Here is a 16336-nt window from a genome sequence, read left to right as displayed (position 1 = left end):
CAGGGCCCCTCAAAAACAATTATGGGATATGACAGTTCAGGACCAGCAGGAGATGGAATGGAAAAGCCAGTATACAGCAGCAAGCTGACCCATATTAAACTATTGACTGCCAAAAGTTCTGGGAAATTGAGGGTGCCTCAATATGCTTCTACTAAAGTACCTATTCACCCTTTATGATTAATGGATGAGGAGTTTGTAATCATTTTGGCTCCACCTAATCCAGATTATGCTCACATTATACCTTTAGCAAAGCAAGTGAGTGGGGAAATTTTCTTTCACAATAATGAATGCTGCTGCTGCTGCTGATGATGATGATAGCTACATAAATGAGAACCAAAGCATAGCCCAGTTATGTGTTTTTTCTAGATATGGTATAAACAGGAAGGAAAATGAGTTGAAAAAGGGACCATAACCAAGAAACCACAATGAAATTATGTTTACAACTACAATTTCTTCAGAAAAATCTCTTTGTGTTATCCAAGTAGAAGGAATTGCTTTCCTAGGCTTGATTGACACTGGGACAGATCAGATGGTGTTCCCCATACAGAACTGGCCACAAGCTTGGCCTAAACAGGCTGCTTATACTAACCTAGTGGGCATTGGAGGTAGACAGGAAACAGAAGTTTCTTGTCAACCCTTGAAATGGAGAAAAGAAGATAAAGCAGGGACTGTCACTCCTTTCATAGTTGAAGGACTACAATATTATGGGGGAAAGATATATTATGTCAGGGACTAGAATTAACACAGATTCTCTGATTGGGGATGCTGTTGAGTTGGGAAGTAGAGTCTCTGAGGCAGTGCCACAGGGGGACTGAGCTTCCTCAAGCAGCAGTCTGCTGCCCTGCCAAGCAACAGTGCCATAGCCAGCGAAAGTGATGTGTTCAGTATTGAGGAACCAGTGGGAAGTGGAGTCTCTGAAGCAGTGCTGCAGGGGATGGAGCTTCTTCCTCAATAGCATTCCGCTGCCACCAAGTGCCAGCATCATGAACGGGATGCAGAGAATCTGCTTGCCTTCTTTTTGGCATCTGCTGCCCGCCTGAGTTGCGCTATGTGTGTTAAGCATGACCCTGAGCAGATCCTGATGCCTGACCATGAGTTTCACTTTTCAGCCTACAGCCGGGCATGCCTCAGTCATCGCTATGGCACCAGAAGACTGTGATTGAACACTAACTGCACTTTCTCTGTTGAGAGCAAAAATGTCACATGGTATCACACAGTTTGTAATGGTGTTGACTACTGTTTAGAAAACTCAACAACTCCAAATTGTACTGTTGTCAACAACTCAAGTAATTGCAAATGCTCTCTCTTATTCTCTGCTGCTCCTACCCTCTGCGGGGGGGTGGGGTGGGGGGGAGAAGGAAAATCTTCCTTTTTGGAACTTCGAATCAAGCTTATGTCTCAGATGGAATGCAGGCTTCACTACAAGAACAAGACCCCTCCAAAAACTTATTCTAGAAATAAAGGGATCCCTGTGCCTTTTTCCTGGCTTGGAGAGGAAGGGAGGGATTGGGCAATGGCTTTGTTTTTCAATAGGTTAGTGATTGGGAAGCTTCATGGTTCAATTAGTTAAGAGAAAAGGGGAAGATTTTTTTTTCTGGGATTGGGAAATTCAGATTTTATCTTTTGAATGAAGCCTGTGCCTATGGCTAATAGTTTGGTGTGTTATATATGTATACGTGTATTTAAACATCTGTAGGACATTTTACATCTCTCTACTGGCCTGGAGAGGTGGGAAAATGTTTTTTATATTCTGAGATCTGGTACTGGCCAGGATATCAATCTCAGCTTGCTAAATGTGATACAAGAGAATTGTTTCTGTGTTTGTGTTAGTATCTAAACTCCTGTGTGTGTGTGTGTGTGTGTGTGTGTGTGTGTGTGTGTGTGTAATTCAGATCTGAAATAGTTAAATGTTACCTTAGTTAAGTTACTCTTTTTAGTTTGGATTTTGAATTTGATTGCTTTGAAAGGTTTTTTTTGCTGGCAAAAGAAAAAATTTTGTAATCTTTGTCTTATTTCAAGGAATTTGGGAATATTGGTTTTTACTATTGTTTATACTATTTTTTTTTTTTTTAGATTTTTCAAGGCAATGGGGTTAAGTGGCTTGCCCAAGGCCACATGGGCTAGGTAATTATTAAGTGCCTGAGGTCGGATTTGAACCCAGGTACTCCTGACTCCAGGGCCATTGCTCTATTCACTGCGCCACCTAGCTGCCCCCTGTTTATACTATTTTTGAACTTTTGTTTACAACTTATGTGGCATTCATTATGTAATAATCTTGTTTCAAAAAAAGACCCAAAGGGGGATCTGTTAGGGACTGTTGTATGTGTGGGAGCACTGTAAACTATCACCTGGTGTCCTTGAGCACCAGAGCCTTGCTTTGCTAAGTGCCATGGGAGTGGATTAGAGACTGGGAGGGATATTTTAGAACTTGTGTTTTGGTGAATAAATGGAGACCTTGGTGTACAAAGGGAGAACTTGTTTGCCTTGTCTTCCCACCCCTGCTGAGGAAAGGATAAAGGAGTCCAGAAAGGGACTCAACACTTTTTTTCTTCCTTCCTCCCTTCCTCCTTCCCTCCCTCCCTTTCTTTGTTTCTTCTCTTCCTCCGTCCCTCCCTCCATTCCTTCCTTTCTTCTTATCTTTCTTTTTTCCTTCTCCCCCCCCCCTTTAAAAGCTGTGTATGGGATGATTCCCAGCAAAGACATGATGTTTGCAAACTGTTTTGTAAATGGTAAAGTTCAAAGCCCTTATTGCCCCCAGTACCCAGCAGATCATCATATCCACATCTGTGCTTAATAATGGAGCCAGAGGAGATCTTCTTTTTTCTTTTTGGTTTTAGCAAGGCAATGGGGTTAAATGACTTGCCCAAGGCCACACGGCAAGGTCATTACTAAAATGTCTGAGGTCATATTTGAACTTAGGTCCTCCTGATTCCAGGGATGGTACTCTCTCCACTTCGCCATCTAACTGCCCCAAGAGGAGATCTTAAAAGTTGTTAATCCAACCACCTTATTTTAGAGAGAAGAAAACAGAGGTCTGGAGATATTCAGTGATCTGCCCAAAGTCATGCAGATAGTGACATTTGTAACCCTGGAAGTCCTTGAGCTGGAAGAACCAGATGAATTTCTCTGGCTTTGAGGAAGATGGCATCTTCAATGTGACGCCCCACATTGAGACTGCCTAGGACCCTCCTCGTGTGGATGGTCTGATGATGCTAACAGTCCCATCTTTCCGTAGGTCCAAGCTGTCAGATGGGAGAGCCCCAGAAGACTGGATGAAGCTGGCGTGGGCACCATGTCATCATGTGTTTCTAGCCAGCCCACCCCCACCCCCCCAGAGAGACCCACACCTCGGGATGAGAACCCCAAACCCTGCGAGGCCCTTCACGGGCTCTCGTCTCTGAGCCTCCATCTGGGGAGCATGGAGTCCTTCATCGTGGTGACTGAGTGTGAGCCCAGCTGTGTCAGTGGGGCCCAGGGCCAGGGCCAGCCGGAGGAGCAGATGGAGCACAGCGGGGAGGAGGAGAAGGTTCTCCAGGCACCAGCAGACCCTGGATCCCAGGCCCGGCCCCTCCTCTCTGGCCGCAAGCTATCCCTGCAAGAGCGGTCCCAGGCCACCCCCATCCCCTGGAGGGAGCGGGAGCGTGAATGGTCGCTTCATCTACCCCTCTCTTCCTTACTCTCCAGTCAGCTCACCCCAGTCCTCCCCCCGGCTCCCCCGCAGGCCCACAGTGGAGTCCAGACACGTCTCTATCACCGGGATGCAGGTAAGGGAGTGGCTGGCCATTTCCAATGTCTTGTGGGGTGTCTCCTTGTCATTTTTCTGTAATGGTGGTTGAGGGGTGGGAAGGTTGAATTCTCACTAGAATCCTTATGCTATGCCCTTCTCCCCATTTATGGATGATGAACTTGAGGCAGAGAAGTTACGTGACTTGTCTCAGGCTCACACAGCTAGCAAGATTATGAGGTGAGGTTTGAAACCCCTCCTGAAGCTACAGGGCTCTTTCCATCTTCATTCCCATAAGTCCTTGGTGTCAGAGCACAGGAGGAGTGGAGAGCCTTAGACTAATAACCATTGCTTAGGCTCCTAGTATATACAAAGCAATATGCTAGAGGCTGAGAGAGGTACAAGACTTGGTCTCTGCCCCTTGGGAAGCTCCTAGGCTGGCCTTGAAAGCAAGGATTGCTTTTTGTTTTGTCTTTGTAGTCTGGACCCTAGCATGGTATGTTGCCTGGACTTCAGATGGTACTTAATAAATGCTCATTGGAAGAGCTTAGGTAAGATACCAGGACAGATTGCACTTTGTATGCTCTGCTCACTAAGCACTGATCATGTGTTGCCTATTAGAGCTCTGTCAGATCTGAAGGAGGAATCAAAGAAGGTGGAGGTAGCCTTTGAGTGGGACTTTAAAGGGTGACTAGTGGTCCTGTTGGCCAGGATGAGGAAGAAGGGAAAGCTGTAGGGTTCTGAGAGCATAGCAAACATTCGCAGAATGGTCTAGTCACTGGTGTGGAAGGACGTTATCTAAGATGAGGCAGGGAGAACAAGGTGGTCCTAGAGTATGGAAAAAAGAGAGGTTTGAACTTTATTTGGAAGGAAAGTGAGAGCCATTGAAACTTCTTGAGCAGGGGAATGATGTGGTCAGATCTCTTTGGAAGAATGATTATTTGTGAAGGTTGAATTGGAGGAGGGAGTGTGGAAAACTCTGTGGAGGAGACTGTCAGCTTTAAGAACAAAGATCCATACTGAAGAGGTGGAATCAATAGATCCTAGATGGGAAAGAAAGCAATTTCTCAAATGAGGATGCCATGGATCAGAAATGGAAGTTGGGAGACTGGGAAAATTTGAAAAGAAAACTAAATAGTCTATTGAATGCATATTGAATTTGAGATACTAGAGAGAAAAATCAGCTAACTAGAGATAATTTAGTCGAAAACCAAGGCCCAGAGAGATCAGCTTAGTCAGGAACTATCAGAATGGAGATTCAAACCCTAATCCTCTGACTCCAAACCCATCTATTTTTCCTATAATCCTCTAATACTCTGCATAGAAGGGTCAGATGATTGCACCTCCAGTTTAATGACTTTCTTTCCACTGGCCTGAACTTCATGGGTATGTTTCCTTGAAGGCTAAACTTGGGGCTTTCACTGAATTCTGGAATTCTGTGGCCTAGCCCTATAGATTTCTGCCAGAACCTTAGCTCCCCAGAGTTATGTTAAGCAATCCTGGAGCCTTCCTTGGGGATGATCTTTTCCAAATGAAGACAAATGAGGCCCAGGACAGAGAAGGAATGGGCTCCAAGGACAAATCCGGAGTGAGGAAGAGAGCTAGGATGAGAATGTGGCTCTCCCCATTCCCAGTCCAACATCTTTTCATGAAAAGATTTCAATTAAGGGTGGTATAATGGAAAGTGAACTCTGAGGCTCTGGGTTTGAGTCCCACCTATGAGGCTTACTGCACATGTGTGACCTTGGGCTAATCATTTAAGTCCCTGTTCCATATCTCTAAAATGAACAGGTTGGACTAGGCAGACCTCATGGTCTCTTCTAGTTTAGATCCTGTTTTTGTTGTTGTTTTTCAGTTGTGTCTGCCTCTCCATGATCCTATTTGAGTTTTTCTTGGCCATTTCCTATTCTGGTTCATTTTACAGATCAGGAAACTGAGGCAAATAGGATAAAGTGACTTGTTCAGGGTCACACAGCTAAGAAGTGTCTAAGGCTGTATTGGACTCAGATTTTCCAGACTCCAGATCCAGGGGCACTATGATGCCTCTTAACTACCCCCAGGTTTTATTTTCTTAGGCCATTTATCGGTTGTTATTTTGTTCTTATCTATTTGTAAATTGCTCATATATCCTGGATTTCAGACCCTTATTATTGAAATTTGATACAAAGTTTTTCCCCTAGTCTACCACTTGCTACTAATCCTAGCTGCATTAATTTTGTTCATGCAAAAATTTTTCAATTTCACATAATTAGAATTATCCATTTTCTCTCGTAATTGCTTCTAGCCCTTGTTTGGTTATTAATTATTAATACCCCTCCCTGCAACTGTTTTGTTATGATGATGTTTGTTTTTCCTTTTTTTTTTTTTGCAAGGCAATGGGGTTAAGTGGCTTGCCCAAGGCCACACAGCTAGGCAATTATTAAGTGTCTGAGACCGGATTTGAACCCAGGTACTCCTGACTCCAGGGCCGGTGCTTTCCATCCACCCAACCTGCGCCACCTAGCCGCCCCTGTTCTTGATTCTTGAAGAATCTCATGACATCAGCGAGGTGATGCCATGACAAGCGTGTGTGAAGGCTCTGGATTTGAATGAGGAGGCTATGCTAAGTCACCAGGCTCATTTTCTCCTCCAGAACCATCTGGGTCCAGTGGCCAGATATGGATCAGACTGGAGATGGTCCTGGATGTGAGGCAATCAGGGTTAAGTGATTTGCCCAAGATCATACAGTTGGTAAGTGGCAAGTGTCTGAGGTCACATTTGAACTTGGGTCCATCTGACTCCAAGAATGATCCTCTCTCCTCCATAGCACCACCTAACTAGCATATATAATAGGTTATATAATCACATTTAATGACAGAACTTTATGTTTGAGACCTGTTCCTTCCTTGCTTTGGATCTCTTTTGTCTCTATCTAGAAAACACCATCCGTAAGGAAGACCCTGGGGAACTATAACCTGTTCCAGGAAAGATTCTGCCAGGAATTTTCAGGGCTGAGTCATGGTCAAGGAGTTCATTGAAAGCCCCCATTTAGCCTTCAAGGAAACACCCAGGAAATTTAGGTCAGGTTGGGGGAGCAGGCAGAGGAAGAACTAATTAAGCTCTTTCCATATGACCTCATTTAATCCACACAAAACTTTGGGAGGTAGGTGCAGTTATCCCCATTTTAAAGATCGGGAAACTGAGACAGATTAAGATTAAATGGCTTGCCCAAGGTCACACAGCTAGTAACTCAAGCCAGGGCTCTATCTTATAGTTTCATGTTGCTGATTTACTTATCATGGCATTTGTGTTACAGCAATGGACTAAAAACAGGATGGGGATTGGAGGCTGAGATAACCAGCTGAATGTTTTAGGATCTGCCTACAGAAGGGGCGATCACAAGAACAGAAGGAAGTAGACTGGCTGTACATGAAGCCCAAGCTTCCCTAATTATGAGGCTGGGAGGAAGTCACTGCAATTCCCTCTGGGGTGGGAGAGCCATATGGATGAAAACCTAGTGGGGAGGCAGCCGTGGGCTGCCTGGGGACCCCTCTGAACTCCTGAAAACACCCGGGGGGATTCTGGGAGGACTCCATAGCTATTCCCCCACGCGTGTGGTAGCAAAGGAGTCAGGGTAGAAGATGGAAGTTTTCCAGGCCCTGGCCAGGCTTTACCTTTCTTTTATGTCTTGGAGCAAGGTGTTTGAGGGTGTGTGTGTGTGTGTGTGTGTGTGTGTGACACATTCAATCAGTCCTTACCTTCAGCTAGGTGGGGAAGGTCACAATTTCAGGTACAGGTGGGGCCTGACATGACCCTGCAGCCACTGAGTGTCCCTGCCAAAAAGGGGTCCTGGTCCTCTGAGGGAGCCTTGTTTCAATTTAGCTTTTGAAAATCTTATTTTTAATGATGGAGGATAGGGACCGGACTTGTGATTTCATTGGTTTGGGGACTTCCCAGGTGAGAAAACTCCCTCTCCTGATGTAGGTTAGCATCCTCTCTGCAAGGGAGTCAACAAACATTTAAGCACTTGCTATGTGATAAGCATATGCTAAGTGCTAGGGTTGCAAAGAAAGACAAATGCACGTAAGTTGTCCCTGCCCTTATAAGAGGAGCTCATAGCAGTCAGGGGAGATGACATATGAACAACTGCGGACTTCTAAGATGTAAATGGGAAGTAATGTTTGAAGGAAGTGTGGGGAAGGGCCTCTTGCCAAAAGAGAAGCTGAGCTGAGTCTTGACAAAGTCCAGGATGGCCAGGAGGTGGAGAGGAGGAGGAGGATGTTGTGCTGGGCTTGAAGCAAAGCCAGGGCAAAGACCTGGAGATGGACCATCCCAGCTGCTGTGAGGATCCCAGAGCACCAAGGCAGCTCTGGCTGGATCTTATAGGAGGGGGCCAGACTGAGCTTTTTATATTGGATTCGGAGGGGTCATAGGGAGCCACTGGAGTTTATTGAGGGGGGAAGGTCTGACCTGGCAGATCTAGAGTACTCAGAGGTTAGTGCATATATGTTAGAGGTGGGGCTTAACCCAGGCCATCCTGTATCTGAGGCAGGCCAGCTCTTGATCCACCAGGATGTGCTGCGTCTTTAATGAGATTTTTTTATTTTTACAATGCAATTTTTTTGATTCACTTTAATCCAAAGTATATGTGTGGCGTGACATCACTTTCTTGATATCATGGTCCTCTTTGAGACTAAAGAATAGCTTACTGTTTAGTTGTTTTCAGTTTTGCTGGACTCTTTGTGACCCACTTGGAATTTTCTTTGCAAAGGGATTTGTCATTTCCTTCTCCAGCTCATTTGACAGATGAGGAAACTGAGGCGAACAGGGTGAAGTGACTCACCCAGAGTCACCCATCTATTCATTGTCTGAGCCCAGATTTGAGCTTAGGTCTTCCTGATGCCAGGTCCAGTGCTCTGTCCACTGGGCCACAAGTGGGCTGCAAGTTAGCAAGCATTTATTAAGCCACTGCTGTTTTCCTCACCCAATGTTTAAGTGCTGAGGAGACAGACAAGGAGACAGGGTCATGGTGGGGGAGGATGTTGGTTTTGGAGTCAGATAACTTGGGACTTCAGACCCATCATTTAATCTCTGAGTGGCCTTCCGGCTCTGGATCTGACTCTGATCCTCCAGATACTTTTTCTTCCAGGGGCAAATAGTGGGTGGTTGAACAGAAAATACCAAGAAATGAGGGGAAATGAGAAGATACTCTTTGCAGGAGATGGAGAGGTAGACCTGAAGAGGACATTCCAGGCATGGGACACAGCCCCATCAGGAAATGACATGTCATGGATGGGAACAGTGTATTATTGCTAGCTGTTGTTAGTGTTGTTGGTTGTTTTTTGACTTTCAAAGAGGATCTGGCAGGACAGGGTTGGTAACAATTGTTTTTTCTATTTTATTTTCCTTATTGATCTATCAACTGTTTTCTGGGGCTTGCCTACCTTTTCTGCTCGGGATCAGAGCCAAGACATTTTCTGAGTGTCTAAGGAGGTCTCTGAGCCCACCCCCTACCTCTCTGGGTCCAGTTAGACGTACCTTTATTTTTTTTATCTTAGTTTTTTCCCAAATAATAATAATGATCTGTTTTCTCTTCTCCCCTTCCTAACACCTTGATAGGAATTCCTCTGACATTTTCCCCCTTGTTTTCCTCTCTCTCAACCACAGGACTGTGTACAGCTGAATCAGTATACGCTGAAAGATGAGATTGGGAAGGTAAATAGAAAGGGGGGTTGCTGTCAGGGTCTGGGATGGTGCCTCTCATATATTGAAGGCTGGATGGGAGGAGGAGGGAGAGGGGAGATGGAGAGGCGGTGAGTTAGGGGAGGGGAAGGTTTCATTGAGTTTGATGCTGACTCTTTGGGTGGTTTTCTTTTTTTTTCTTTTTTAAAAGAAAATAAAAGTTATTTCTGAAAGAAAAAAATGCTTCTTCAGACTTCAAATTCTACTCCTCCATTACAGTGGTAAAGACATTGTTCCCTTTTGGTCATGGAAACTTGGAACTAGAAGGAATTTTAGGAGGGTGTCTAGCCCCATCTGGACTTGGGCAGGAATCTCTGCTCTAACCCTGACAAATGGTTGTTCAGCCTTTCCTTGGATACCTCCATTGAGATCACTTAGTCCATCCCCTCTGTTCTGTTTATAGGGAAGCTGAGGCCAAGGAAAGTAGAAGAATTGACTCAAGGTCATAGGAATTAGCAGGAGACTGAGAAAAAAAATGACTTTCCTAGACACTCATTGTGAAACATGATGGTGGTCTTCAGGGAGGGATGGAGGAGAGTATGGTCAGCCCAGATCCACTATTGGAGAGAAGATTTGGAGTGTGACAGATCATATAACCTTAGAGGTCATCAAGTCCACCCCTTCATTTTACAAACGAGGAAACTGAGACACAGAGGTTAAGTGACTTGCCTAGGGTAACCAAGCTAGTAAATTTATGAGGTTGGGATTTGAACTCAGGCTTTCCTGACTCCTGAGTCTTGATTTCTCTATTGTATGTGTGTGTGTGTGTGTGTGTGTGATGTAAATATGTCTAGACATTCATAGACATACGTATATATACAAAGAGAGGTTGCTATAGACTCTCTCTTTCTCTCTCTATATATGTATGTATGTATATATATATATATACATACATACATATATACACACACACACACCCTCTTCCCGATGGCTGCAGCATTTCCCACTGAGGAAGCTAGATGGTTGTTTCTGGCTTTATGCTTGATTCTGTAGAAATTAATAATATGGAGAAAAGACACAAAGGAAATGATAATGATCTTGGGCTGATTTGCCAGTTAGGCTTTGGTACCTGCAAGTGCTTAGTGTGAGTTGGAGGAAGGCTGCAGGCTGATTGGGTGTTGATGGGGGGCAGCTGTGGCTATTCCAGATCTAAGGGTGGGCCTGTCTCAGGCTGCATCCAGACCAGACTGTCCAGGGGAATATCCCTGACCCCTGGCCCAGGGGATGTTAGGAGGGAGGAATGGCGGATCATGGATGTGTTCTTCTTCATTTAGGGTTCCTATGGTGTGGTCAAGTTGGCTTACAATGAAGATGACAATACTTACTATGTGAGTACTTGGCTTACCTGCCCTTGGGGAGCAGCTGTTCTAGAAGAGTATGAGCTCCTTGAGAGCAGAAATTGTTTCTTGTACCTGTGTCCTCACTCCTTGTTTTGATTAAGCCCTTTCAACTCCCTTGTTTTACAGATGGAAAAACTGAGGTACAGAGAGGTGAAGAGATGATTACATCAAAGTTTTATCACCTAAATCCATCTAGTCCAATCTCATTTTACAGATGAGGAAACTGAGGTCCAGAGAGGTCATAGCACCATAGATTCAGAGTAGGAAATGATCCCAGAGGCCATGGAATCCAACTCCTCATTTTGCAGAAGGAGAAACTGAGACCCTCAGTGTATGTGGGGGTGATGAAGCAACTTGCCCCAAGACAGCAGAGAGTAATAAGTAAAAATCAGAGCCAGGTTTGACCTGGGTCTGTGAGGATAAATGCAGCACGCTTTTTCACTGAACCACAATGAGAGAGACAAAATCTTGGTTTATGACTTCGCATCCATGTGACTTTGAGCAAATCACTTGTCTTTGGGACTCTGTAAAATGAAGGGTTTGAACTCCTCGTGTGAGTAATAAAAATAGCAATAACAACTATATTAAATAGTTTATAATAAATATAAATAGTTATAAATGCTAAACTAGTCAGGATTTATAAAGTACTTTAAAGTTTGTTAAATGCTCTTCACACATTGTCTTATCAAATCCTCCCAATATCTCTGAGACATAGTTACTATGATCCCGTTTTACAGATGAACAGCTGGGACTGAGAATGACTTATCCAGGGTCAAACAACTAGTAATGATCTGAGGTGTGATTTGAACTCAGGTCTTCATGATTTCAAATCTAACACATATGCAGTGCTATGCAGTTGCCTAGGATCACTAGAAGACCTTTGAAAACCCTTCTTGCTCTAAATTGATGATAAAATGATAATAATAATAAATAATAGCAACATTAACAACAGCAATAATAATAGCTAGCATTTACATGATACTTTAAGGTCAAGCAAAATGCTTGGCATGTGTGATCTCGTGTGATCCTAGGAGCCATAGAATGATTCTATGATGAACTCATTCTTATGTGTTCAGAAAGTGCTTTTGTTCCCATTTTTGCAAATGGAGAAATTGAGGCATAGTCTGAGGAAGAGGGCTTACCAAAGTCACACAATCAGTTATTGGCAGAACCAGGACCTTAACCCCCAGGGTTTTCAGCCCCCAAGACCTAGCCTTTTCCCCACTTCCAGTGGTGCACCTACATTTTCCAGTTGTCTTGCCCCAAACCCTTTCCTGTGGCCTCTTTTTTTGATAGGAAGTCCTAACCATTGTAACTTCCCATCAGGCTGGGAGGATCCATTGGAGAGTTACTGTGGTAGTCTGTGTTCAGAGAATGGCATGAGACTGTGAGAACCTGGGAAAGGTTGGGGTTTAGCATGAGGGTCCTGGGATAGGTGCAGAATCCACCTGCCTGGTTGGGGTGACTCCTCATCAGTAACTTGGACATTGGGAATTTTCTCTTCCAGGCTATGAAGGTGCTTTCCAAAAAGAAGCTGGTGCGGCAGGCAGGCTTCCCACGTGAGTGTATGAACTTGGGATGAAGGATTTAAACAATCCTAAGGGTGAATTGATGTGGGAGTGTGGGCCGGGCATTCCATGACAGAAGATAGCAGTCTAGGCTAGAGATGGGGATGGGCGAGGGGTCTAGAAAGGAGATGTTCTTTCAGCTAGGCCTCCTGACTTAACTTTTCCCTTGGCCTTCCCTGCAATCCCTCCCTCTCCTTGGCTTTCACCTCCCCCCCCCTTGCTTTCCACCTCCTCCTTTTTTCCCTTGGCCTCTACATTCCTCCTTCCCTTGGCTTCCCCCCTAATCCCCACCCATTGGCTTTTACCTCCTCCCTTTTCCTTTTGGCTTCCCCTCCATTCCTCCTTCTTGGCCTCCACCCTTTCCTTCCCTTGGCCTATCTCTTCTTTCTCCCTTGGCCTTCCTTGCATTCTTCCTCCTCTTGGCTTCTACCTCCTCCCTTCTCTTCTTAGCTTCCACACCCCTCCCCCTTACCTCCCCATCTGCCACAGGAAGAAGTGCAGGAGAGGAAACAAATGATAATTTTGTTGCTACCTTGTTAAATTTAATATCCACTTAAAAAAACAATACTGTACCTAACAAGATCTATATATATAATCATCTTATTTGTTCATTGTATGTGGCATTAATTACATTTACTCATTATTGTTCTTAAGCAAAAGAAAATTGAAAAAAAATCCAAGAGTAGGAAAGTTTCCACTTCCCTTACCCCCCCCCCCCCCCGAAGTATAAATAACTGAGTAACACAGAGTAGATGGAAGCCTTTTTGTTCTTCATGTAGTCCAAAAGCATCCTAGCTTTCTGGGCTGCAATGTTGAGCTTGCAGCCCATTGAAATTTCCAGGCATTTTTTCAGACAAATGATTATCTTGCTCCCTTTTCCCTGTCTTTCCTCTTCACCCCTGTCCTTCTCTCTTGTTCTCATTTAGGTGAATTTTTTTCCCCTGTTGTAAGTCTTTCCATTTATCCCTATTAAATTTCATTTTCTTAGATGTGGGCTAGGTCATCCAATGCTTCAGAAGGAAAAATCTGTTGAGCCTTAAAGCCTGGATAGGGTATCAGCAGGCCAAGAGAGGGATGGGGCGATATTCCATGTACAAAGATTGAAAAAGGCACAGTGATAAAAAAGGCTGCAAAGCATGGGTGTATAGTCCATTTAGGTTGGAATGTATGGTTTATAAATGGGAATAATGGGAAATTAGGCCCCAAAAGGTTTATTGATACCAGATTAGTACCTAACATTCCAAGATCTTTAGCTTAATCTCCATTGAATAGGCAGAAGGGAGCTAGCTAGTTTGAGCACTGGAGAGGCCCCAGTATCACAGATTCCCATTGGATTTTTTGGGGATGGCTAACTCTTTCTTTCAGCCTTATAAGATCCTCACAGTGTGGTGTATCTGTTCTTCACTATAAGGCCGTCCCCCACCGCGTGGCACCAAACCCACTTCAGAAGGTTGTATCCAGCCCAAGGGCCCCATTGAACAGGTCTACCAAGAGATTGCTATTCTCAAAAAGTTGGATCATCCCAATGTGGTGAAGCTGGTGGAGGTGAGACACCAGGGAAGTGGGAGGAGAAGGGTAAGGGCAGACAGCTTTGAGATTAAAGTAGTCAGTATAATAGAGATGGATCAGACATGAGAAGTGATTGGAGAGAATTGGAAATCATTGCATGGGCTATAGTCTGAGCTTTTACCAAGAATAGGAGTCGCCTATATGCTCATGGGCATAAAAGGGCTAGGGACAAAATAACTTTCCTTAAAAAAACAAATTTTTTTGCTATCTTTATTTATATGTTACCCATATTTGCCAATATATCCTTCCCCTTGTCCATCCCAGAGAGCCATTCTTTATAACAGAGAATGGGGGAAAAGGGTGAAAAAGCACTTTAGCAGTGCTAAAGCACATATTAAAAAGTTTGAGTATGTATTATTTCATATCTTCTGCAAAGAAGGTGGAGGGAAGAAGGTCAAAACATTTTGGATAGGCTTATTAATCCTGCAGATGGAAATTTGTCTGTTCTTATATAAATGTGGGGAAGCTAATGGCGTAGTGAGTAGTGTTGGGCCTGTCAGGAATACCTAAGTTCAAATTTGACCTCAGATACTTCCTAGCTGGGTGACTCTGAGCTAGTCACTTAAGCCTGTTTGCCTCACTTTCCTTATTTGTAGAATGCTCTGGAGAAGGAAATGGCAAATCACTCCAATATCTCTACCAAGAAAACCCTGAAAGGGGTGATCCTGGTTTTAGATAAGACTGAAATAATTCAACAATAGTAACAAGATAGAAAAACTCATGAGATGTTATTCTTTGGCCTTGGAACTGGACCTTGATACATTTTTTTTGTTTTTTTTTTTTGAAAGATTTTATTTTGTTTTATAATTTTCTCCCATTCTTGCTTCCCTCCCCTCACCCCATAGAAGGCATTCTGTTAGTCTTTTTTTTTTTTTAAGGTTTTTGCAAGGCAATGGGGTTAAGTGGCTTGCCCAAGGCCACATGGCTAGGTAATTTTTAAGTGTCTGAGACAGGATTTGAACTCAGGTACTCCTGACTCCAGGGCCGGTGCTTTATCCACTGTGCCACCTAGCCGTCCCCTGTTAGTCTTTACATTGGTTCCATGTTGTGCATTGATCTCAGTTGAATGTGATGACAGAGAAATCATATCCTTAAGGAAGAAAAATAAAGTATAAGAGGTAGTAAAATTACATAATAAGATAATGGTTTTTTTCCCTAATTTGAAGGTAATAGTCTTTGGTCTTTGTTCAAAGTTCATAATTCTTTCTCTGATACAGATGGTATTCTGCATTGCAGATAGTCCAAAATTGTCCCTGGTTGTTGCACTGATGGAATGAGCAAGTCCATCAAGGTTGATCATCACCCCATGTTGCTGTTAGAGTGTACAGTGTTTTTCTGGTTCTGCTCATCTTGCTCAGCATCAGTTCATGCAAATCCTTATAGGCTTCCCTGAATTCCCATCCCTTCTGGTTTCTATTAGAACAATAGTTGGACCTTGAAACATATGTTGAGAGGTCGAGTGGATAGAACACTTGCCTTAGAGTTAGAGAGAATTAAGTTCAAATCTGCTTTAGACAATTTTCTAGTTGTGTGACCTTGGGCACCTAGTAGCTAAGACCTCTTTTAGGCCTCAAATTCTTTAAAATGGGAAGACCTCTACAATCCTTTCCAGGTTTAAATCTATTATCTGATGATCCTGTGGAAGAGGCATCAAAAGTTGTTTTCACTGGGGCAGTACCTTGCTCATCTTTCACCTGAAAATTGGTCTATTTGGGTGTAGGATATGGGGCCAGGGGATAGCCCGCATATGTTTGTGGAAGGAGTCATACTGACTCCAAATAATTATTTCCACTTCATACCACTGCGTGGCCTAGAAAAATCTTCACAAACACAGGTGGGGAAAGTGTATGGGGAGAAGAAAGACAGAATTTGTGAGAATTGATGTGATTGTTGAGAAGAATGAGTGTGATGCCTCTGGTTGGCAATTCTGGACCTTGGGAGTAAGTTTTTAATTTCCAAGTCTTAGGCTTTTCCCTACATCTTTGTCTTCATTCTGGAGAGGAGGGAATAGAAAGCATAGTAGACCTGCCACCAAAGTATAGACTAGGAGAATATTGACTTTATGCCTTTTCATTCTCTTCTCTTTTAACCTCTCTTTTTTTTGTGTCTTTCTTGATAGGTCCTCGATGACCCAAATGAGGACCACCTATACATGGGTAAGAAAGCCAGCTTTCCCTTCCACTGCCCCCATATTGTGCCTGCCAAACCCCTTCTCTACTAGCTGATGTGCCCCTTCTTCGCTCATCACAATGGCTTACATTTCCTATGTGTTTTAAAGGTTGGCTAGGCGCTTTTTTATACCCATCATCTCTTTGAGACTTACAACAGCCTGTTGTGAAGAAGGAGCTATTTTATCCCCAAACTGAGACATAAAGTAGTTAGCTAAGTGACTAGAGTGACTGTATAGGGCAAGT

At 43.8% G+C, this 16336-nt stretch overlaps 2 protein-coding genes across 4 annotated transcripts in view; one reads left to right on the top strand and one right to left on the bottom strand.

Annotated features, from left to right (window-relative positions):
• ADGRB3 (adhesion G protein-coupled receptor B3) overlaps nucleotides 1-16336 on the bottom strand; it is a 909716-nt gene that overhangs the window by 420111 nt on the left and 473269 nt on the right. The gene's annotated exons all lie outside the window — the stretch shown is intronic.
• LOC141487761 (calcium/calmodulin-dependent protein kinase kinase 2-like) lies at nucleotides 1123-16326 on the top strand. Its single transcript, XM_074187285.1, has 8 exons — nucleotides 1123-1155; nucleotides 3236-3526; nucleotides 3600-3764; nucleotides 9371-9418; nucleotides 10720-10773; nucleotides 12293-12344; nucleotides 13765-13898; nucleotides 16042-16326. Exons 1-8 carry the CDS (start codon nucleotides 1123-1125, stop codon nucleotides 16141-16143), a joined length of 879 nt encoding a protein of 292 aa, XP_074043386.1. The 3' UTR covers nucleotides 16144-16326.

The sequence above is a fragment of the Macrotis lagotis genome, chromosome 5 (assembly GCF_037893015.1).
Source record: "Macrotis lagotis isolate mMagLag1 chromosome 5, bilby.v1.9.chrom.fasta, whole genome shotgun sequence".
Lineage (NCBI taxonomy): Eukaryota > Metazoa > Chordata > Mammalia > Peramelemorphia > Peramelidae > Macrotis > Macrotis lagotis.
The sequence above is the reverse complement of the archived record's forward strand: the minus strand, read 5'-3'. Positions and strand labels throughout refer to the sequence as shown.